General features: G+C 42.3%; 1 protein-coding gene and 1 long non-coding RNA gene across 3 annotated transcripts in view; one reads left to right on the top strand and one right to left on the bottom strand.

The window, feature by feature from the left end:
* Positions 1-715: 715 nt before the first annotated feature.
* The window catches only part of wu:fb13g09 (multidrug resistance-associated protein 5), a 51976-nt gene continuing 28191 nt past the window's right edge, over positions 716-24500 (bottom strand). For both annotated transcript variants that reach the window (XM_021561518.2, XM_036943149.1), the window contains exons 14-29: positions 24177-24380; positions 23677-23802; positions 23215-23332; positions 22752-22936; positions 22113-22277; positions 20986-21115; positions 20671-20824; positions 17695-17823; positions 17004-17190; positions 15176-15265; positions 14194-14386; positions 13751-13910; positions 7578-7656; positions 7158-7271; positions 6510-6674; positions 716-2129 (exon numbers count right to left, since the gene is read on the bottom strand). In XM_021561518.2, coding sequence (XP_021417193.2) covers positions 2025-2129; positions 6510-6674; positions 7158-7271; positions 7578-7656; positions 13751-13910; positions 14194-14386; positions 15176-15265; positions 17004-17190; positions 17695-17823; positions 20671-20824; positions 20986-21115; positions 22113-22277; positions 22752-22936; positions 23215-23332; positions 23677-23802; positions 24177-24380 — 2304 coding nt within the window. In that variant the 3' untranslated portion in view covers positions 716-2024. The remainder of the gene's footprint in view (positions 2130-6509; positions 6675-7157; positions 7272-7577; positions 7657-13750; positions 13911-14193; positions 14387-15175; positions 15266-17003; positions 17191-17694; positions 17824-20670; positions 20825-20985; positions 21116-22112; positions 22278-22751; positions 22937-23214; positions 23333-23676; positions 23803-24176; positions 24381-24500) is intronic.
* LOC110488995 lies at positions 4238-9823 on the top strand. Its single transcript, XR_002468507.2, has 3 exons — positions 4238-4344; positions 9145-9257; positions 9720-9823. It is a non-coding gene; the product is annotated as an uncharacterized LOC110488995 (long non-coding RNA).

The raw sequence follows: 24500 nt of genomic DNA on the forward strand, positions 1-24500 counted from the left end.
ATAGCAAAGGGTCTGAATACTTATGTAAATAAGGTATTGCAGTTTGTTATTTTTAATACATTTGCATTAATGTCTAAACCGGTTTCCCTTTGTTATTATGGGGTAGTGTGTGTAGATTGATTAATTTAAAAAAAAGTTATCAATTTTAGAATAAGGCTGTAATGTAACAAAATGTGGAAAAAGGGGTCTGAATACTTTCCGAATGCAAAAATGTCTCAATGGGTCTCCTTGTGTGATTTTTGGTGATGATTATCTACGTACCATGTCATAATGGAGCACTTCCCTATACCGTACTCGTACTCTGGCTCGATATATACCCCAACATTCATACATAAATGACCTTTCACCCTCCACGTTGGGCCCATAGAGATGCCACTACGATTCAAATGGCCTTCTTTCATGTTGTATTATGAAGTTAATAACACAAGTTGTTTTGAGAAGATTGTTGTTTTATAATACATTTCATAAATCCAGTTGTCCTTATTAACCGCATAGGGGTCATAACATTCATGCAGTGATTACCACAATTTATCAATGTCCGATAGTGGTTATCATACCAAAATATAGTTCACAGACATTACCCTTGCCACCCCATTGTGGACCAATATGTGAAATTTGTCCCTCTGGCCCATGGACTATTGATCTAATTCGTTATCAGAGCACCATGCATGCCAGGAAGGCACCATATGCGATAACAATGAATGCAAGGACAATATTTCAAGTATGAAAACATTTTTTATTGGTAAAGCATTTCTAAGACAAAAAAAATCTTAACATTTAAGAATAAAAAAATATAGCAAAATTACAATCTCAAGTCTTTTACAAGGCCATCTTTACGGTTTATCTAACAACCTATTGCTTATTGCACACAATGTCTGCTCAGTGTATTCATTTTTTTTTAAGGCATCTAGATGTTTACAATCCAAAACGTCATCCAAAAACACAGATTTGCAGACATTGTCTGTGGTTGTTTAGAACAAACAAAAAAATACTCAAAATAATCAGTACCTTTCATTATTTGTTCCATAACTCTGTTTTGCTGTCCTTCAAACTCATGAATATAACTGTGCTTTATTACTACACAACAGAATGATTACGCGTTGATAAAAACAACATTCCTGCCATATACCCTGCAACAATACAAGAGACTATGCAGATACAGTTCCCACATACCAGCATATGATTCACCCAGAACAGAACATAATGCAATTCCAAAAAGCATAGGCTACAACATTACTACACAACGAATGACATAACTGTAGAGGCACATATACACCGCATCTGTTAGGATTCACTGAAATTATTACCATATAATAATCTGCCTTATTATAACTTGACATATTACCAGTCAATATATTCCTGACCTTGCTCATGTGGAATGGCTACTTTGGTATATCAATGTGATTCTTTGGAAGTCTGTTGCCCAGTGATTTGACTGATGAATGTGCTGGCTGTATTGATTGCAAATATCATAATATAAAATCCATTCCACCAACTAGCATTGAGGCTTATACAAGTGATAGGTTCCTTTCGAATTATATCAGTGAAATACATAGATCATTTTACGGTCTCTTCCAAGTCTCACTGATAGCCCTGTAGAGAGAGGGTGAAAGGAAGCAACATTCAGTGTTATCAGACGCTTCAGTGTTTCATCATGGAATATAAAGTGCCATTGTAGAGTCATTGCTCTTGATTTGCACATTCTCCTTTTGCCTCTGAGAAATGATCTCTTTCCACACAGCAGTAAAGGTCAGCAGGTACGATACTCCCAACCATCAATAGATCCACATCTTTGATGCGTCTTTTGGAACATTGTCATCATACTCATGAAGTCATCATTGGTTTTTGAAATCAACAGACATCACTAGATTTAGCAGCGTTGGTAAGAACCTCTGTTAATGCCTCCTAAAATAACATCTGACTCGCTCCATGGCAGGATGGTAATCTTCAAAGTTTGTGCAAGTCATGTCCTCTGCTGTATTGCCTCGTTTTATAAGCGCTAATTTGTACCCATTCGACTCGGTTCACTGCTCTGTGTCACTGAGCTTGCCGTTAGACGCCTCGATCATGGCACGGAATCTCGAGTTGCCATCTGCCAGCAGGGCAGCAGGGGTGTCGAACTCCAAAATCTGAAATGAAGAAAATAAACAAGTTCTGACCAACAAGTATTTCGACCCACTAGAGAAATGTTTCCTTAGGTACACAGTAGTATATCAAATATTTTGTTTAGTATATGCTGTTAACCCTTTACACTCGTACCAATATACAGGTTGAAAATTGCAGATTTGGACACTGATAAGTGCGTAAATTGGAACACAGTGGCTGTACAGTAACATACTATACATGACATCAGAGCTCAGGCTCTGTTCTTCACAGCGCTGTATGGGTTTTGACTGACAGCCGTTCTGAACTTGGCAATTTTCAAAAAATAAAATTGTCTGAGTGAAGGAAAAGCTGTAAATTAAGAGGACTCGATGCATTTTGAAATATGAGACGCTGAGGATTACAATGAAAAATATAACTTTGATGTCAAACGCCCGTGAGCCCAAATGTGCACTTCACATTTCCATATCATAAAACTCATGTAATATACAGTCAGTGTTTATGATCACTATGTTTGATATACAGTTACAAGATGACATGGCGTTATACCCTGGGTTGTCTTGAACAGAATGAGCCTGTTTGTTGTATTGTGATGAACATTTGCCATGGACCACGCATCAATGCACTTAAGACTCCATTCCAAGCCCACCAAAATTATGTTCTGCTTCTCTGAATTGCCTTGTGAAAGCCTAGCAGTGTAATATTGTATTTTATAATTTAGCTAGCCATGTTGGCAATAGAACAAGCTTTCAAATTATGCCCACCTGTCCCAGATTGCGGTTAAAATGGACGCTTTTGGATTGCGTAAACAACAGTAATTGTGTAAAGGCAGGAGTTTTCAGGGCTGTGTTCCAAACAAAACAACTACAAGTGTACTTGCTCTAGTTCCTCAACAGCACAGCTAGGAGAGCTCAAAAAAGCACCTTATAGTTGAATACTCTTCTGCATTGAAATGACTTAGGAACTGGGCACACTTTGGAGAAGTGAAACACCAGTTAGACCTCTCACTCAAATCCATGTCATTTTTTTCTCTTATGTTGCACCTGTCCCACATTTTCCAGGAATATTCTCATCATGTTACTCAATGTATCCAGAGTATTTTCAGATTTTGTTATTGTCAAATGAGATGAAAAGTACAGTAAATGTAAAATGCACATAAAAGCAACAGTGTAATGTTTGGGTTCATTATTGTGTCAGGTGAACTGTTGTGTCCTCACCTTTAGTCCAATAATTTCCCCACAATCTCCTAACTATTCCTGTTTAATTGTTACCATGGTCATGCATATGTTTTCCATATTTCTTCTGTAAGAAACATTTACATTTAATCCTATCCATATAGGCCAATTCCCACAAGTGTAAAGGGGTTAAATACATGCCTTCAGGAAGTATTCATACTCCTTGTCTTATTCCACGTTTTGCTGTTTTACAGACGGAATTCAAATTGATAATTTTCTCACTCAGCTACACACAATACCCCATAATGACAAAGTGAAACCATGTTTTTAGAAATGTTTGGTAATTTTTTGAAAATAAAATACAGAAATATCTAATTGACATAAGTCTTCACACACCCATGAGTCAATACTTTGTACAAGCACCCTTGGCAGCAATTTCAGCTTTAAGAGCAATCCACACCTGGATTGTGCAACATTAGCCCATTATTCTTTTCAAAACTCTTCAATCTCTGTCAAATTAGTTGTTGATCATTCCTAGGCAACCATTTTTTCAGGTCTTGCCATGATTTAAGTCAAAATTGTAACTTGGTGACTCACGAACATTCACTGTCCTCTTGGTAAACAACTCCAGTGTAGCCCTGAGTTTTAGATTATTGTACTGCTAGTGTAGCCCTGTGTTTTAGATTATTGTACTGCTGAAAGGTTAATTCTGTCTGGTGTAGCGGTCAACCGATTAATCGGAATGGCCGATTAATTAGGGCCGATTTCAAGTTTTCATAACAATCGGAAATCGGTATTTTTGGGCGCCGATTTGCTGTTTTTTTTTTTTTTTTACACCTTTATTTAATCTTTATTTAACTAGGCAAGTCAGTTAAGAACACATTCTTATTTTCAATGACTGCCTAGGAACAGTGGGTTAACTGCCTCGTTCAAGGGCAGAACGACAGATTTTCACCTTGTCAGTTCGGGGGATCCAATATTGCAACCTTAACTTGTCCAACGCAATAACGACCTGCCTCTCTCTCGTTGCACTCCACAAGGAGTTACGCGAATGCAGCAAGCCAAGGTAAGTTGCTAGCTAGCATTAAACTTCTTATAAAAAACAATCATAATCACTAGTTAACTACACATGGTTGATGATATTACTAGATATTATCTAGCGTGTCCTGCGTTGCATATAATCTGACGGAGCATACAAGTATCTGACTGAGCGGTGGTAGGCAGAAGCAGACGTGTAAACATTCATTCAAACAGCACTTTATTGCGTTTTGCCAGCAGCTCCTCGTTGTGCGTCAAGCATTGCGCTGTTTATGACTTCAAGCCTATCAACTCCCGAGATGAGGCTCGTGTAACCGAAGTGAAATGGCTAGCTAGTTAGCGCGCGCTAATTGTCGATGTGTTCCTGGTTTGAGCCCAGGGAGGAGCGAGGAGAGGGACGGAAGTTATACTGTTACACTGGCAATACTAACGTGCCTATAAGAACATCCAATAATCAAAGGTTAATGAAATACAAATGGTATGGAGAGAAATAGTCCTATAATTCCTATAATAACTACAACCTAAAACTTCTTACCTGGGAATATTGAAGACTCATGTTAAAAGGAACCACCAGCTTTCATATGTTCTCATGTTCTGAGCAAGGAACTGAAACGTTAGCTTTCTTACATGGCACATATTTTACATGGAACATATTGCACTTTTACTTTCTTCTCCAACACTTTGTTTTTGCATTATTTAAACCAAATTGAACATGTTTCATTATTTACTTGAGGCTAAATTGCTTTTATTGATGTATTATATTAAGTTAAAATAAGTGTTCATTCAGTATTGTTGTAATTGTCATTATTAAATAAATAAATAAATACAAAATAAAAAAAATCTGCCGATTAATCGGTATTGGCGTTTATGGTCCTCCAATAATCGGTATCGGCGTTGAAAAATCATAATCGGTCGACCTCTAGTCTGATGAAACACTGAACCAGGTTTTCCTCTAGGATTTTGCCTACGCTTAGCTCCATTCCATTTCTTTTTTATCCTGAAACTCCCCAGTCCTTAACGATTACAAGAATACCCATAACATGATCCAGCCACCATAATAATTGAAAATATGAAGAATGGTACTCAGTAATGTGTTGTATGTGATTTGCCCCAAACATAACACTTTGTATTAAGGACAAAAAGTTAATTTCTTTGCCACATGGTTCTGCAGTATTACTTTAGTGCCTTGTTGCAAACAGGATGCATGTTTTAGAATATTTTTATTCCGTAAAGGCTTCCTTCTTTTCACTCTGTCAATTATGTTAGTATTGTGGAATAACTACAATGTTGTTGATCCATCCAGTTCTCTCATATCACAGCCATCTAACTGTTTTAAAGTGACTATTTGCCTCATGGTGAAATCCCTGAGCGGTTTCCTTCTTCTCCGGCAACTGAATTAAGAAGGACGCCTGTATCTTTGTAGTGACTGGGTGTATTGATACACCATCCAAAGCGTAATTAATAACTCCACCATGCTGAAAGGGATATTCAATGTCTGCTTTTTGTATTTTAACCCATCTACCAATAGATGCCCTTCTTTGTGAGGCATTGAAAAACCTTCCTGGTCTTTGTGGCTGAATCTGTCTTTGAAATTCACTTCCCAACTGAGGGACCTTACAGATTGTATGTAGTTAACCACTATTATTGCACACAGCGTGAGCTTTTGCAACTTATTATGCAACTTCTAAGGACATTTCTACTCCTGAACTTATTTAGGCTTGCCATAACAAAGGAGTTGAATACTTATTGACTTAAGACATTTCAGCTTTTCATTTTTAATTAATTCCACTTTGATATTATGGGGTATTGTGTGTAGGCCAGTGGGAAAAAAAATCTAAATGTAATCCATTTTAAATTCAGGCTGTAACATAACAAAATGTGGAAAAAGTCAAGAGGTGTGAATACTTTCTGAAGGAACTGTGTATATTTTTACACTATACTACAAACCCAGAATTAGAAGACGTCAAATATGTTTCATTAGCCACTGGTATGATTCAATAGATACAAATGGTTACAAGTCCCCTCAAATAAACACAGAGCTAAGAGCTGCAGAACATAGAAGAAATAGAATGATATGGCAGCGTCTCAAATGGCACCCTATTCCCAAAAGGCCCTGGTCAAAAGCAGTGCACTACATAGGGAATAGGGTGACATTAAGACGCATTCTATTAGTCTATGGTGCAGAAGACCCACCTGTCCCTGGTCCAACACCATGACCCTGTTACAGCTCATCACAGTGTTGAGGCGATGGGCGATGATCAACGTGGTGCAGCTGCTGAATGACTCGCGGATGGTCTCCTGAATCAGCCGGTCTGTCTCTGTGTCGATGGCTGCAGTCGCCTCATCCAACAGCAAGATCTGGCAACCAAACACGTCACATTTAAGCAAACTTTGCAGAGGTTCAATCACAAAGGTTGGTAGAATAAGGAAGTAACAATATAGAAACAACATTGAATATGGATGTGTATATTACAATCTTAAGGAGTGCTATAACTATGTAGGACTAGTCCTTTAACGTCTTTTGTCGTCATCTTCAGTTGATTGAATTTCCAACTGCATTGTATAGAATCAGAGTGAGATTACAACACAAGCCATGTGGTGGCAATGTTACGCCTTGGAGAAGCTGCTGCCTTCTGCCCACCTTATGTGACTACCTCAATATTAGGATGTGAGGCACAAAAGCTTTCCTCTGTGGTAACAGAAAAGAGAAAATCAATCTAACTGCCCTTGTCTATTGTCCTGTGTGTGTGTGTGCTATGGAGAGAAAGAGACGTGATGCAACGCTAGAGTGTGTGTGTGTGTGTGCGCACGTGCATGTGTGATGTGTCTGTGTGTGTTTACCTTGCTGTGTCTCAGCAGTGCTCTTGCCACACACAGTAGTTGTCTCTCTCCCACTGAGAAATTCTCTCCGTTCTCTGTCACCTCGGACTGGAGGGAGTGGGGCAGTTGGCTGATCTGAACATGATGAGAGACGAAATGGAGTCAAAACACAAGCCACATATCGTTTTCAACTGTTAAAAAATCTCTAGTGGGGAACTTTAATCTTACACAGGTCTAGGGATTTGTTATCAATTACTGTCAGCGCTAGTAACACTATCAGAAGGTGTACAGGGCAATGAATACATAGTATGATGTCAACACATAAGGACTACTTGACGTTTGTATACAGAAAGACATTATCAATATATTTGGGGTTAAACTGACATAGCAATGCATTGCTTACTCTATTTATGTTAACATTTACCATCTATCCCTACTTACAATCTCCTTTATATGGGACCTCTCAAGTGCATCCCAGATCTGGGGATCTGAGTATTGATTCCATGGGTCCAGATTGGACCTATTTGATAAGGAAAAATAAGAATAAAGAATCAATCTCCATAATTGTAAACAAGCCTAGATAACAGTACAACAAGAGTCTGGTGAAGTTGCCCGTGGGGTCAGTTTGACAGAACCCCACTAATGGTTAAAGGGATACTTTGGGTAAGTAGTATTTCCCGAAATTCCAGAGTCAGACAAACTCATGTCATGGATACCATTTGTAAGTCTCTGTGTGTAGTTTGAAGGAAGTTGACGGTAGCATATTGTTAGCTTAGCGCAATTGCTGGAAGTCTATAAGTATCTACTACTCAGCTCCTCTCAAAAGCATGGAAATTAACCTAACTATTCAAAGGCTGGGTGGTTAGTACTTTGTACTCTAAGTATTCATTACAAGTATATATGAAATTATGTTTTTATTATAGTTATTTCTGGAACTATTTTCTCCGGACTACGCATTTCATTCATCAACGGTGGGCACAAGCATTGGCTGTGTACAAGTGTAAACACAGCAGGCCAGCTGAGACAGCGGCAGTTTGAACGAGGTTGCTAGATACATATCAAGTAACCGAAGTGTGAGAAGATAAACCTCACAAAAGAAAAAGAATACATCAGACTGCCAATGCTTGTCCAGAGCAAATATTTTTACCTCGCAGCCGTGACTGTAAAGTTTGTCACTCAACTTCCAGCAGTGTCAACAATGTTAAAGGCATAAAAAAATGCTAACCTCCCATGTTATTGTAATGGTGAGAGGTTAGCATGTCTTGGGGGTATGATATTTGTGTGTCTAACTTTCTCAGTCATCATTATTCACGATTCATTCTGGACTATCCGTAATCATGGTAGCATCCACATTAATGTAAAAGTGTTAAGAAACATATCCTATTCTTATTTACAATAAAAGTGACTCCAATATGACACAACAGGTTATTTACCATTCATTTCTATTGGGCACAAAATAATCTGAAACACAACCAAAACAAAACAGCAAATGGAACCAACAAATTTAAAGGAATATGGGACCAAACAGTAAACTATTGATTACTTTAATACAGATGAGTGAATTTGTCCCAATACTTTTGGTCCCCTAAAATGGGGGGGACAAAAAAAGTGCTGTAATTTCTAAAAACTAAAATACACTCAAATTAAAGCTGACCGTGTATCATTTCAAATCCAAAGTGCTGGAGTACAGAGCCAAAACAACAACAACATGGTCACCGTTCCAATACTTTTGGAAAGTTGAAGGCTTCCAAAGTTTTGAACAGAAAAAGGTCATTCAAGACGGTTGAAAGCCTTTTCAGCATCAACAGACACTGATAAATCTATATCTTGTTTTTTTAGCGTATTGTATTGAACTGAAACATGTTATTGTATTTGTTTGTAAGGGTCTATTTTTTATAAACCTTGTTTAATTGAGTTGCCATGAATATAACGTTAGCAAGCTAGATAACAACACTCCGACCAAGGATCTCCGAAAGTTAATGGTTTGCTCTGATTTTTTTATAACTAGGGGACTATTATGAGAGGATGGAACTGACAAGCCATAAGATGAGACATTTCCTGAAGGATACAGCGGTCCAATCAGTGGCCATTCTACGCACATCAGGACAAAGTGGAATGGGGGTAAGTGTGATGCGATCTTACATTATCTGATTGATTGAATAGTAGCTAGCTGCTCTCATGATAAAATGTGATAGGCCTGTCACTTTTCTTGTGGATGGGCTGTCCATTACATCTGTGATGCCCTCCGCTCAAAGCCAAAGAAAACCAGAGTACAACAAAATTATGTGCTCTCCTTTTTTCATTATTCAACATTGAGTGGTGCCATTATTTTAGTCTTTATTCAACTTGATTCAAGTACTTTCCAACTAATTATACATTTTACACATGCTTGAGAAACAAATAGATTGACTTGACTTTATAGTGTTAGCTATATAATGCATGACATCATGCCACTAAATCAGAACATCTATTATGGCCTTCTTTAAGTGTATATTTGTATATTGTATATCCTTTGTATATTTCAAATGATTTCCCCCATTTCCTGTTCCCTTCCTGTTCCCTTTATTGCTCACTCTGGTTTAGATAGAAGACATGCCTGCTGTGGACAGTCCACAAGGAACGGACTCCATGTTTGCTGGAGTAACATCACATTCAGAACCAGAATAGAGGACAAGCCTCAATTTTTGCTGGCAAGTACTCAAAATATGCAATCAATGTTTACACTTCAGCACTTGTTTTGTCATATTAGGATGGTAATGCAATCATTGACGTGTCCAGACACATCTATTCTAACAAATGGACAGGTAGCCTAACTGCCCCTCCAGGATAGTTTTGCTGACTTGGGTAAAGTGGAGTGTTTCTTTGAATGGCGCTCCCTTTCAAGTGTGCTCAGAGGCACCCTTTCTGTAGTGTGGGAAGCTGACTATATCCACTACACTAATCTGATCAACTGCATCCAGAAGTGTCACACATGTTCTTTCTGTATGTATGGAAACATCCTTGTGTTTACATTGTATTCACTGGTTTATCAGCTCCTCTTTTCTCATTTCAGACACTCCAAGATTCAACTTGTCCACCCAAAACAATCACAATAGTGGATTGCCCGGCCAATATGTCAGCCTACCACACAAAGATTCTGGAATGACCTGATGGAGCGCGTCCTGAAGAGACGCATGGACAAATACTCGGAGTCCAAATCCCAAATAGCCCCATCCCAAATCCAACATAGCCCCATCCCAAATCCAACATAGCCCCATCCCAAAACCAACATAGCCCCATCCCAAAACCTAGCAAGGAGGATGTCATTATTGGTTTATGATGATCCACATTAGCTTTTGCTAAAGCAGCAGCTATTCTTCTTGGGGTCCACACAAAAACATGACAAGTAACAAAACAGTGATATACTGATAGACAAAGACAGTCACTCAAGTCAAGATCATTGCGGGACACACGTCAAGATTCAAGGACACTTGGGGACTATTCTGACACCCCCAACTCATCTGGTATCTATGGAAATGGTCGTCCTTGAACAACTACCTACATTAATACAAACTACTACAAAATACAAACACTCTGGTCATTATCACACTGCATCTGTAGCATAATAAAATGATTCACTGTAGACTACCACTGGACATAACAGCATCCCCATACCATTCACTGTAGACTACTACATAACAGCATCCCCATACCATTCACTGTAGACTACTACATAACAGCATCCCCATACCATTCACTGTAGACAACCACTGGACATAACAGCACCCCCATACCATTCACTGTAGACTACTACATAACAGCATCCCCATACCATTCACTGTAGACTACTACATATCAGCATCCCCATACCATTCACTGTAGACTACTACATAACAGCATCCCCATACCATTCACTGTAGACTACTACATAACAGCACCCCCATACCATTCACTGTAGACTACTACATAACAGCATCCCCATACCATTCACTGTAGACTACTACATAACAGCATCCCCATACCATTCACTGTAGACTACTACATAACAGCACCCCCATACCATTCACTGTAGACTACCACTGGACATAACAGCACCCCCATACCATTCACTGTAGACTACTACATAACAGCATCCCCATACCATTCACTGTAGACAACCACTGGACATAACAGCACCCCCATACCATTCACTGTAGACTACTACATAACAGCATCCCCATACCATTCACTGTAGACTACTACATAACAGCATCCCCATACCATTCACTGTAGACTACTACATAACAGCATCCCCATACCATTCACTGTAGACAACCACTGGACATAACAGCACCCCCATACCATTCACTGTAGACTACTACATAACAGCATCCCCATACCCTTCACTGTAGACTACCACTGGACATAACAGCACCCCCATACCCTTCACTGTAGACTACCACTGGACATAACAGCATCCCCATACCCTTCACTGTAGACTACCACTGGACATAACAGCACCCCCATTCCATTCACTGTAGACTACCACTGGACATAACAGCATCCCCATACCATTCACTGTAGACTACTACATAACAGCATCCCCATACCATTCACTGTAGACTACTACATAACAGCATCCCCATACCATTCACTGTAGACTACTACATAACAGCATCCCCATACCATTCACTGTAGACTACTACATAACAGCATCCCCATACCATTCACTGTAGACAACCACTGGACATAACAGCACCCCCATACCATTCACTGTAGACTACTACATAACAGCATCCCCATACCATTCACTGTAGACTACCACTGGACATAACAGCACCCCCATATCCTTCACTGTAGACTACCACTGGACATAACAGCATCCCCATACCCTTCACTGTAGACTACCACTGGACATAACAGCATCCCCATACCCTTCACTGTAGACTACCACTGGACATAACAGCACCCCCATTCCATTCACTGTAGACTACCACTGGACATAACAGCATCCCCATACCCTTCACTGTAGACTACCACTGGACATAACAGCACCCTCATACCATTCACTGTAGACAACCACTGGACATAACAGCACCCCCATTCCATTCACTGTAGACTACCACTGGACATAACAGCACCCCCATACCATTCACTGTAGACTACCACTGGACATAACAGCACCCCCATATCATTCACTGTAGACTACCACTGGACATAACAGCACCCCCATACCATTCACTGTAGACTACCACTGGACATAACAGCACCCCCATATCATTCACTGTAGACTCCCACTGGACATAACAGCACCCCCATACCATTCACTGTAGACTACCACTGGACATAACAGCACCCCCATATCATTCACTGTAGACTCCCACTGGACATAACAGCACCCCCATACCATTCACTGTAGACTACCACTGGACATAACAGCACCCCCATACCATTCACTGTAGACTACCACTGGACATAACAGCACCCCCATATCATTCACTGTAGACTACTACATAACAGCACCCCCATACTTACTTTGTACTGTCTATTTTATTGTATATTTGACCTTTAATTGATGTGCATTGTTTGAATGTCTATACTGTGTTGTAAAATACATAATGGTCTTTGCCTCTTCATCAATTGTCATGTCATTACATAGGTATACGCTGTTTTGTTGCTTCTACCAATTTACCTTAAGTATTCAAATGTTACTGACACATAGATCTGACTGCTATATTTCATAATAAAAATAAGATGTTGTAGCATACTGTAATGAATCACTTCTAGTAGATAGAACCAGTACCACCTATTTTGTTCCTAAGGGCATTTATTTCAATGATTTGACAGAATTGGTTAGGCAATGTCTGGCTGTGAAGCTGAATGCAAAACTCTTCTGTTCCCTCGTCCCAGTCTCTCTCCCTTCAGTGCCCACTCAAACACCAGTCGATATGCAACCAGCCTGTATTGACTAAGAACAAATAAGTTATTATTCACGAGTCGTTAGATACAAATAATCTAATAATAAACTATTTGATTTGATCAGAGTGCAATTATGAAACAAAAGTTACCGATAGATTATCTTCTTTATATTTTGTTACTGTGTGGTGGGACAAGCAAGAATAATGTCACTTACTCGATAGACAGCTGTCCATTCGGTCCAGCAGGTAGGGGCTGTTTCTTACAGTTTCATTTTGGGATATGGAAGAATGTCTCCATAACTCCAGGATTGATAAGCGCAGAAAATTCCTCAGGGTTTGTTACAGTCTCTGTGTGCGTTGCTTTCTTTGACATAGATATCAAGCCCCCCCAGTCCGTAAATTAGGAAGTCATAGTAATCTATATTTTATGTATACCTTTGTTAGACTATAAATGACCAACCACATAGCTTTGTAGTAGTTAGGTCTATTTCCCTGCTTTTGAGAGGAGCTGGCTAGTAGATACCCATAGACCTCCAGAAATTGTGCTAAGCTAACGATATGCTACCTTCAACTTCCTTCAAAATGCACTCATCGAGACATAAAATGGTATCCATGAGTTTGTCTGACTCTGGGAAATTACCCAATATCCAAAGGATCCCTTAAAGGTTAGGATTGGGGAGGGGAAGCTGATCTTACATCTGTACCTAGGGGAATCTTAGGTAAATCATTAATACATACCTGATAGTGCCAATGAAGAGAACGGGCTCCTGGGGAATGACTGACAGCTTGCTTCTCAGGTCTTCCAATCCGATCTGTGCAATGTTGATGTCGTCGATGGTGATGGAGCCCCCAGTCAGCTCCACCAGTCTGAAGAGAGCTACGCCCAGCGAGGACTTCCCTAGATAGATAGAAACGGGGGGTTGTGAGTGAACTACGATTAGTTCGGATAGATGATAACCACATCTACATGTGAAGATTACAGTTCACTGGTTAATGATTACTTTTATTTTATGAGAATCTTTTTGACTAAGAATCATTAGAAAACAAACACCATTACCATCAATTCAACCCATTGTTACATGATTTCTTAGTAAATACCAGGTAAACACCAGCGGAAACAAAGATAATAAAATGAAACATTAACGATGTAAAACGATACATGGAAATAAGGAGGGAAGTACCTGAGCCAGTGCGACCCACAATGCCGATGGTCTCCTCTGGCAGGATGTTAAAGGAAAGTTTCTTGAGCACCAGCGGCAGGTCGTCCCGGTAACACATCTCCACATCCTGGAAGGAGATCCGTCCCTTATCTGGCCAGCAGGGGGCAGGAGAGGAGGGTCCAGTGATCTGCCGCGGCGCCTCACCTTCTAAGGTCTGAGACAGAAAAAATAGATCCAATATGGAGTGCTAATCTCTGTATCTCCAATCCCATGAAGTAAAGACCTCTACCTCTCAATATAACTGTAATTTATAGATCTCTAAAAGCTTGTTGGCACTTTGAGAGAAAAAAAGTTGTTCCTCTGATATGGGGGTGTTTATGTTTTGATGGGTGTTGTGTGAAACAGGTCCTGTCATGTGCTGTGATGTGTGACGGGCCACACACTGGGTTCCATCTGCTTCCTGCTGGGCCTCTCAGAGACGGGGTGTGTCCCAAACGGCACACGACTCCCTATACTGTGGACTACTTTTAACCAAACCCTATGGGCCCCTGATCAAAAGTTGTGCACTACATAGGGAATAGGGTTACATTTGGGATGTACACTGTGTCTGTCTGGAGCCTACCATGACCAACAGCTTTGTGTTATTGGGATTGGGTTATGTGTAAGTGCGTGGGTGCATGGGTGTGTATCATGATTGTGTATGTGTGAGTATGTTAACCTTATCCAACAGCTTGTGTTATTGGGATATGGACCTGTGTAAGTGCGTGGGTGCACCCCGCGCAGGAATGTGGATTTAGAGTGTGTGTCTGCATGTGAGTATGCTGTGCCTGTATGTGTGTGTGTTGCTTCATCTGTGCCTGTGTCCTGCTGCGTTAAGTATATAAGCCTGTGTTTGTTTGTGTCACACCATGTGTGTACTTTCGATTCGGCCACACATGGTTCAGCCGATCAGCAACCCTTCCCGACTGTTGGCAGCATCCCTGGTGTCATTAGGCCTACCTACCTTTATATAATGATTGATCCTCTCCACTGACGTGAAGCGAGCCTCAGTCTCTGACAGCAATCTCACGGTAAACTGAAACAGACCGGTCAGCTGGAGAAGAGAGAGAGTGCGAGAGAGACAGACACAGACAGAGACAGACAGACAGAGAGAGAGAAGTGATTAGTCAATGATTAACACCCTCATACCCTATTACAATCAACCCAGGCTCACGTCAACACTAGTGTTGGTCACTGTGTGCGCTGATAACATTTGGATGAATGAGCAGCACAAACCATAAACCTTTACGACCCCTATAGACAGACATACAGTTGAAGTCGGAAGTTTACATACACTTAGATTGGAGTCATTAAATCTCGTTTTTCAACCACAAGTCTGGTTCATCCTTGGGAGCAATTTCCAAACGCCTGAAGGTATCAAGTTCATCTGTACAAACAATAGTACTCAAGTATAAACACCATGAGACCACGCAGCCGTCATACCGCTCAGGATGGAGACGCGTTCTGTCTCCTAGAGATTGCAAATCAATCCCAGAACAACAAAGAACCTTGTGAAGATGCTGGAGGAAACGGGTACAAAAGTATCTATATCCACAGTAAAATGAGTCCTATATCGACATAACCTGAAAGGCCGCTCAGCAAGGAAGAAGCCACTGCTCCAAAACCGCCATAAAAAATCCAGACTACGCTTTGTAACTGCACATGGGGACAAAGACCGTACTTTTTGGAGATATGTCCTCTGGTCTGATGAAACAAAAATAAAACTGTTTGGCCGTAATGACCATCGTTATGTTTGGAGGAAAAAGTGGGAGGCTTGCAAGCCAAAGAACACCATCCCAACCATGAAGCACGGGGGAGGCAGCATCATGTTGTGGAGGTGTGCTGCAGGAGGGACTGGTGCACTTCACAAAATCGATGGCATATTGAGGAAGGAAAATTATGTGGATATATTGAAGCTTCATCTCAAGACATCAGTCAGGAAGTTAAAGTATGGTTGCAAATGGGTCTTCCAAATGGACAATGACCCCAAGCATACTTACAAAGTTGTGGCAAAATGGCTTAAGGACAACAAAGTCAAGGTATTGGAGTGGCCCTCACAATGCCCTGGCCTCAATCCTATAGAACATTTGTGGGCAGAACTGAAAAAGCGTGTGCGAGCAAGGAGGACTACAAACCTGACTCAGTTACACCAGCTCTGTCAGGAGGAATGGGCCAAAATTCACAACTTATTGTGGGAAGCTTGTGGAAGGCCACCCAAAACATTTGACCCAAGTGAAACGATTTAAAGGCAATGCTACCAAATACTAATTAAGTGTATGTAAACTTCTGACCCACTGGGAATGTGATGAATTTAAAGCTGAAATAAATCACTCTCTACTACTATTCCGACATTTCACATTCTTAAAATAAAGTGGTGATCCTAACTGACCTAAGACAGGGATGACAGCTTTGCACACAAAGTGTGCAAAGCTGTCATAAAGGCAAAGTGTCTATTTTGAAGAATCTCAAACATAAAATACATTTTGATTTGTTTCACACTTTTTTGGTTACTACATGATTCCATGTGTTATTTCATAGTTTTGATGTCTTCAATATTATTCTAGATGGAGAAAAAAGTACAAATAAAGATAAACCCTGGAATGAGTAGGTGTGTCCAGACTTTTGACGGGTCCTGTATAGAACATCAAAAAGCCTTCATAAAAACATTCCCATAAAGGGCAGTCAAAATAATTCACAGATCGCAAGGACATACTCTAGCAGTGCGTGTCTGTTTACATGCGTGTGTGCGTGTTTACATGCATGTGCATGAATGTGCTTTTGTGTGTGTGTACCTGCACAGCGTAGGATATAGCCAAGCCTGCGTAGGCTGGGGGGATCTGGTTGTGCATGAAAACGATGAGCAGGGCTACGGTGGTGATGAGAATGATGCTGATCAGGTCCAGCCGTACAGCCAGCCAGCGCATAGCACAGCTGAACAGGTAGTGGGAAGCCTGGTTGGTGTCCAGTAAAGCCTGGTACCTGAGGTACACAGAGATAAACCAATAGGAATGGTTAGTGAAAGTCAACGGACCAATAACAGACTTAGTGGAAGGCTGCTCAGTGCCCACATTAGCTAAGCAGAAATCAAATGCTACTCAACTCAAAAGTCAAGGAAATGTTACTTAGGGGGGTTCTCTCATTATTAGTTGTGCAATTTGGGCAGCACCTAGTCTAGCGGTTAAGAGCGTTGGACCAGTAACCGAAAGGTTTCTGGTTCAAATCCCCGAGACAACTAGGTTAAAAAAAAGGTTGATGTACCCTTGAGCAAGGCACTCAACCATAATTGCCCCTGTATGTCGTTCTGGATAAGAGCGTCTGCTAAATGACAAAAAAAAATAATTTAAAAATGTAGACGTGTGGTGGGCGAAGCTAACTGGACATGAACTGTCAAAACCAATGTCTTATCAGTGTTTGAAAAAACGTCCTGTGACAGATAGTGTCTTCCTATGAGCGCTATACGGTATATTAGTGTACTGTTCTCACCTGTGTAAGAAGTCGTCCCCTCTGCCATAAGCGTGAATGGTGGACAGCCCCTGGAGACTACTGGTGATGTGCGAGGTGAAAGGTGATTGGCTGATGTTCTCCAGACGCTTCAGCTCGCGAATCAGAACCCTAGTCAGACAAAGAGGAAGTGGAACATCAAGTCGATTAGTTAAACGTACCAGAGCACCACTTTAGGGATGCTAAAGAAGTCCACTCACTCACCATTTCTCTAACCTCTACTCTGTGACCCCCAGCCAAACCTCTACTGTTCAACTCACAATGATGCAGTGGATAGCTGCCGTCTTACGGGATGAACCAATGTACATGGTATTATGAGCAGAGCTCTCGAGAATAAACGCTATTGGCTAAGTTAACTGATCTCTGTCCGTTTCATTTAAATAAGAACCTTACAAATTCTTAGAAACAGACAGAGTGTATTAATTGCATTGGTTAATGAACACATTGGAACAAAATTCCCCCCCCAGTCAAACCTCTACTCTGTGACCCTCCAGCCAATCCTTAGGGAGGGTTAAACATTTTAATTTCCCGTTGCAAAAATGTTTTCCATTGCGTGTTCTAAGGAACCTGATTCAACTTGTGAACTCATCACCAAACCAGACACTAGATCAGGACAACAACAACATTGTGAAATATCTAGGGATGGTGGTCGAGGAGAGGGTTGACAAACACTACATTATAACTCCAATGACAGTGCAGTTATCTGACAGGTTAGTGGACTATGATACACTGCTCAAAAAAATAAAGGGAACACTTAAACAACACAATGTAACTCCAAGTCAATCACACTTCTGTGAAATCAAACTGTCCACTTAGGAAGAAACACTGATTGACAATAAATTTCACATGCTGTTGTGCAAATGGAATAGACAACAGGTGGAAATTATAGGCATTTAGCAAGACACTCCCAATAAAGGAGTGGTTCTGCAGGTGGGGACCACAAACCACTTCTCAGTTCCTATGCTTCCTGGCTGATGTTTTGGTCACTTTTGAATGCTGGCGGTGCTTTCACTCTAGTGGTAGCATGAGACGGAGTCTACAACCCACACAAGTGGCTCAGGTAGTGCAGCTCATCCAGGATGGCACATCAATGCGAGCTGTGGCAAGAAGGTTTGCTGTGTCTGTCAGCGTAGTGTCCAGAGCATGGAGGCGCTACCAGGAGACAGGCCAGTACATCAGGAGACGTGGAGGAGGCCGTAGGAAGGCAACAACCCAGCAGCAGGACCGCTACCTCCGCCTTTGTGCAAGGAGGAGCAGGAGGAGCACTGCCAGAGCCCTGCAAAATGACCTCCAGCAGGCCACAAATGTGCATGTGTCTGCTCAAACGGTCAGAAACAGACTCCATGTGGGTGGTATGAGGGCCCGACGTCCACAGGTGGGGGTTGTGCTTACAGCCCAACACCGTGCAGGACGTTTTGCATTTGCCAGAGAACACCAAGATTGGCAAATTCGCCACTGGCGCCCTGTGTTCTTCACAGATGAAAGCAGGTTCACACTGAGCACATGTGACAGACGTGACAGAGTCTGGAGACGCCGTGGAGAACGTTCTGCTGCCTGCAACATCCTCCAGCATGATTGGTTTGGAGGTGGGTCAGTCATCATGTGGGGTGGCATTTCTTTGGGGGGGCCGCACAGCCCTCCATGTGCTCGCCAGAGGTAGCCTGACTGCCATTAGGTACCGAGATGAGATCCTCAGACCCCTTGTGAGACCATATGCTGGTGCGGTTGGCCCTGGGTTCCTCCTAATGCAAGACAATGCTAGGCCTCATGTGGCTGGAGTGTGTCAGCAGTTCCTGCAAGAGGAAGGCATTGATGCTATGGACTGGCCCGCCCGTTCCCCAGACCTGAATCCAATTGAGCACATCTGGGACATCATGTCTCGCTCCATCCACCACAGACTGTCCAGGAGTTGGCGGATGCTTTAGTCCAGGTCTGGGAGGAGATCCCTCAGGAGACCATCCGCCACCTCATCAGGAGCATGCCCAGGCGTTGTAGGGAGGTCATACAGGCACGTGGAGGCCACACACACTACTGAGCCTCATTTTGACTTGTTTTAAGGACATTACATCAAAGTTGGATCAGCCTGTAGTGTGGTTTTCCACTTTAATTTTGAATGTGATTCCAAATCCAGACCTCCATGGGTTGATACATTTGATTTCCATTAATAATTTTTGTGTGATTTTGTTGTCAGCACATTCAACTATGTAAAGAAAAAAGTATTTAATAAGAATATTTCATTCATTCAGATCTAGGATGTGTTATTTTAATGTTCCCTTTATTTTTTTGAGCAGTGTATGATGAGAGCACACAGGGGAGTCAGAGTGTAATTCTGCCTAGGACAAGACAACCATTTCCTGGCACAGCTCAGGCCATTCCTTGGCTCTGCTAGAATCATTTCTGAATGATGTGTGATTTATGAGCCACAGACCCACACTACCACGACACTCGACTGAGTCAGCAGGGAAGTGTGAGAGAGAGGGTTTTATTGACAAAGGTGGGGTGGAGTTCTACTTTTAGGTCCATAGATAGGCTGCACATGTGAATAACAAGTCTGCTCATGAATCCTCCCCGGCGGGAGGGGGGAGGGAGGAGAAGAGGGCAGGGGATTAAAGAACATGACACTCCTTATTCTGAGACTACCTACACAAACATGTTTATGCAGTTTGTACTTTCATCTCAAGATGCCAGCTGGCAAAGTACACCACATCAATAAATGGGACCCGTCCCAAAAAGCACTTTATTCCCTATATTGTGCGGGCCTTGGTCAAAAGTAGTGCCCTATATGGGGAATGGGGTGCCTTTTGAGCTTGCTTTTAATGAGGGAACTGGTTAGATGTGTCACGCTGAATAATAAATTACCCAAAGACCTAGGGAACCCTAATCCATCTCTACACTTATCTTCTTTAAATCAAAGCACGCATGAGCATACACGTATAAATCGATTGGTTGTAGCCTGACCTGGAGACGCGGTTGACAATGAGGAGGAAGGCTCCCAGGGGCAGGAGGGAGATCAGGAACCAGGGGAATACAATGCCCACCATGACCAGGCAGAAGAGCACCAGGGTCATGTTCTGGAGAAGCATCTCAGCCTGCATGGCCAGACGGACGTCCACTGTGGATGGTTAGAGAGAGATAGAGAGAAAAGGGGACCGAAAGAAAGAGAGAGGACACAGAGGGAGAGAGAAAACAAAAAACTGTCAGATCACACTGTGTTGTCTGGGTGGTATGGGCACCTCAAGGCTCGGAGTATGAAGTCAAGGCAAGACACCTCACCCTCGTCCATGTCTCGGGAGAAGCGGGTGAGGATGCGGCCCAAAGGTGTTGTGTCAAAAAAGCGCATGGGGCTCAGGAGGAGGCGGTGGAACAGCTTGTCGTGGAGCACCGAGGCAGCCCGAACAGTGCACTGTCAGACAAACACAGTGGTGTTTCAACACGGAGCCAGACATAACACTGGTAAACAGATGGGTTGTCGGGACTCGGGAAAGCTCAACACCCAGGCGCAACAAATGCAAGTAGGAGTAGACATTAGAGAATTGTTGCCAGCATTCACAGCTATGAACACATACTACCTAACGCTCATATGACATGTTGCTAATGCTAGTTGGCCATATGTTGTTGTTGTTGATGATGTGTCCCTATTAGTAGTCACTGTGCTGTTAAGAGCAAGTGGAAAGTTTCTCGGGTCATGCAAACTGTCAAATCCTCAGACATAAATTCATGTCTGGCAGGCTGACACAAAGGTTATGAACCCATGTCTAGGTTAACGCAGTGAGAAACATCTGGCAGAAATGCCTTTTGGCAGGAGAGAACACATTCAATCTATTAATAGAATATGCAACACTCCCACATTCACGTTACAGCTAGCGTATAAAAAAAATAAGATTAGCCATCTTCGGGAAAAGTTTGTGTCACACAATTACGTGAGGACATAACCTCTGTAATGGGCTGTCAGGAAAGTTTAACAAACACAGGGGACATATCCAAAGGGACAGGGACACACAGCGGCACACGCACACACACAGCCATTAAAGCAGCGTGTCACGGCACTGGACAGAAATGGATTTAGCCTGCAGGCACTTTCAATTATAGTAGTGCAACTCATGAAAACGTCTTAAAGACAAATAGAGAGAGTCAAGGTTGTACCACAACAACTTTGCACTTCTTTCCTTTGAAAAGGGCCTGAGCGTAAATCAATGAAAACCTGACTTATGGAGACTATGGTTACGTCCAGAATGGTATCCTATGGGCCCTTGTTAAAAGTAGTACCCTGGAGTGAATCGGTCAGTGATGCACTCTCCTTTGACAGGCCTTAGAGTGCATCAATGAATGGTCCTGACATTTCAAGACGAGAGAACAATCCACAAGAACCACTCTAAAAGACATTTGAGCAAGATGCTTACCTTGACGAACACTAGCCCCCTCATTGTCTTCAGGAAGAGAGCGGCCCCCATGGACAGCACATAAACTCTTGAGTAGTATTGAACGTGAGGGTTGAGCCTCATGCTGTCGCTTGCCAACCCCACCAATGTTTCATTGGTTTCGTTCTCCAGGATTAATGATGTATTCTGAGGGCAGATGGAGGGATACACACAAGGCATTTCTATCCAATGAAGGAAATAAATGAAACAAAGCCAGCTGAGACAGAAGACATGAAAGCAGCAGCCATTTGGGTAATGTCGCTATTCCAAACACATCCTTCAATCAGACACGGATGACAGCTTTGCAGCACATCTGCTTTTTGCCGGCTCGTCTCGTTTTAATTACGTTTACAGAGACACCGGTACTTTTTTAATTACACGTGCTGAGATTAATGCTCGCACTTTCCCCACTACAACTCAGTGATGCACAGAAGTCGTTTTACTTGTGGGAGACAGCCTGCTACAGTATAGACATCCCTCAGAGTAGGCAGAAGTTGTCCTATCCCACTAACACAGCATCAGATATTTCTTTAAATTCTAATCATTCTAAGTATTGTAGGTAGGGTAATCTGGTCCTAGTTATGTGTCCGTGTGTAAGGCCATCAGAAAATCCAAACTCACCCCACTGCGCTGGCGGATCCAGTAGCTCAGCCACCAGTTACTGAAGGCGATGCTGCCAGTGGTGAAGAGGAAGAGGATGACGTTGATGATGAAGGCATAAGGGCCTCCAGCCGCATTGATGTAGGCCTTGTACACATCCCAGGCCACGGCACCAGAGCCCTTCTCCTCCGCTTTCATGAGCTGGTCTGGAGAGTGAAGAAAGGGAAGGAAAGAAGGAAGGAAGGAAAGAAGAGAATTAGAAAGGGAAGGAAGGAAGGAAATAAGGAAGAAAGGAAAGAAGAGAATTAGAAAGGGAAAGAAGGAAAGAAGAGGAAGAAAGGAATGAAGGAAGAGGAAGGAAGGAATGAAGGAAGAGGAAGGAAGAGAGAAGAAGGAAGAAACCTGTGAGTAATTTCCTCATTTCAAGCCAACCGCTTTAAAGGGAACATATTAACACATTCTATTTGGCGCAGTCGAGTCTCACCTCCTTTCCCTTTCTCCACCGGCGGTCTGGCAACTTTGGCGAAATTCCCGGTGGTCTCAACCTTTTCATCTCCCTCTTTCTTCAGGTTTGTTTTCACCAGGTTCTTTTTCACCAGGTTCTAGGAGAGCATGCCAAAGAGACCTACAGCATAAGACAATCGGCCAAGTCATAACACTGCCAGTAAGTCATTTAAACAGAGATATTGGTGACAGGGTCTTTAGCAGTGTGACACCGATAAATCAACGCCGACCTAAATAATGAAAGGCCCTGTATGCATTAACATTTCCCAGCCACCCACTTGGCTTCTCCTGCCTCATGAATTACGCAGGATGTGACGTACGATAGTGTTGTGTAAAGAGGGATGAAAAAGGTGTTTTTACATAGAGGAGAGCTGGGCTAGCCTGGTCCCAGGTCAGTTTATGCTGTCTTGCCAGCTCATGCCAATGCATGCCAATGCATTACCTCCTGCTGTACGCTGTTGAAGAGAGCGGCGTAGTCACGGTCTCTGCCCATAAGCTGGGAGTGGGTGCCATGCTCGGCAATCTGCCCGTCCTTCATCAGAATCACGTGGTCACACTCTGCCAGGTACTGAGAGAGGGTCAACACCAGTGAGATCTGCGATTCTCCTCCCTTTCCTTAGCCTTCTCATTTCGGGACAAATTCTTGAGAGTCACACTCTTAACTTAGCTTTTATGCATTAATGTCAATGGGAGACTTGTGTGAAAACTCAAGTGGCACTATAATCACCGACCTAGGTGGTCTACATAGGGTCTCATTTCCTTTCAGATTAGGCGTCCCAAAGATATACAAGGGAGTAGTTAAGAAAGCCATTTCAGATAAATGAATGCCATTTCCTATAATTTGGCCATAGTACACAAGTCACTTATTTGCTGCAAATTATTCTGTTTCTCACATAAATACAATTTGAATTGATCATTCAGATAATCAGAAGCTCCTCTTACCTGCAGCTGGTGTGTGACAAAGATGGTGGTCTTGCCCTTGGACGCCGTGCGGATGGCATTGTGGAAGAGGTGAGAGCCCACGTGGGCGTCCACGGCACTGAGAGGATCGTCCAGGAGCAGGATGGGCCGCTCGCTATACAGGGCACGTGCCAGGCTCACCCGCTGGCGCTGCCCGCCACTCAGGTTGGCACCCCTCTCACCTATCTGGAGTGAAAACATTGGGACAATGTTGACAAAATGTATCAAGGATAATTTCTGATTGATAGGCTTCACACAGAGGCAGCAACAGACCAGACATGTACTTACATAACACTTTATCATGTT

This window comes from Oncorhynchus mykiss, chromosome 14 (genome assembly GCF_013265735.2).
Source record: "Oncorhynchus mykiss isolate Arlee chromosome 14, USDA_OmykA_1.1, whole genome shotgun sequence".
NCBI classification, from domain to species: Eukaryota; Metazoa; Chordata; class Actinopteri; order Salmoniformes; family Salmonidae; genus Oncorhynchus; species Oncorhynchus mykiss.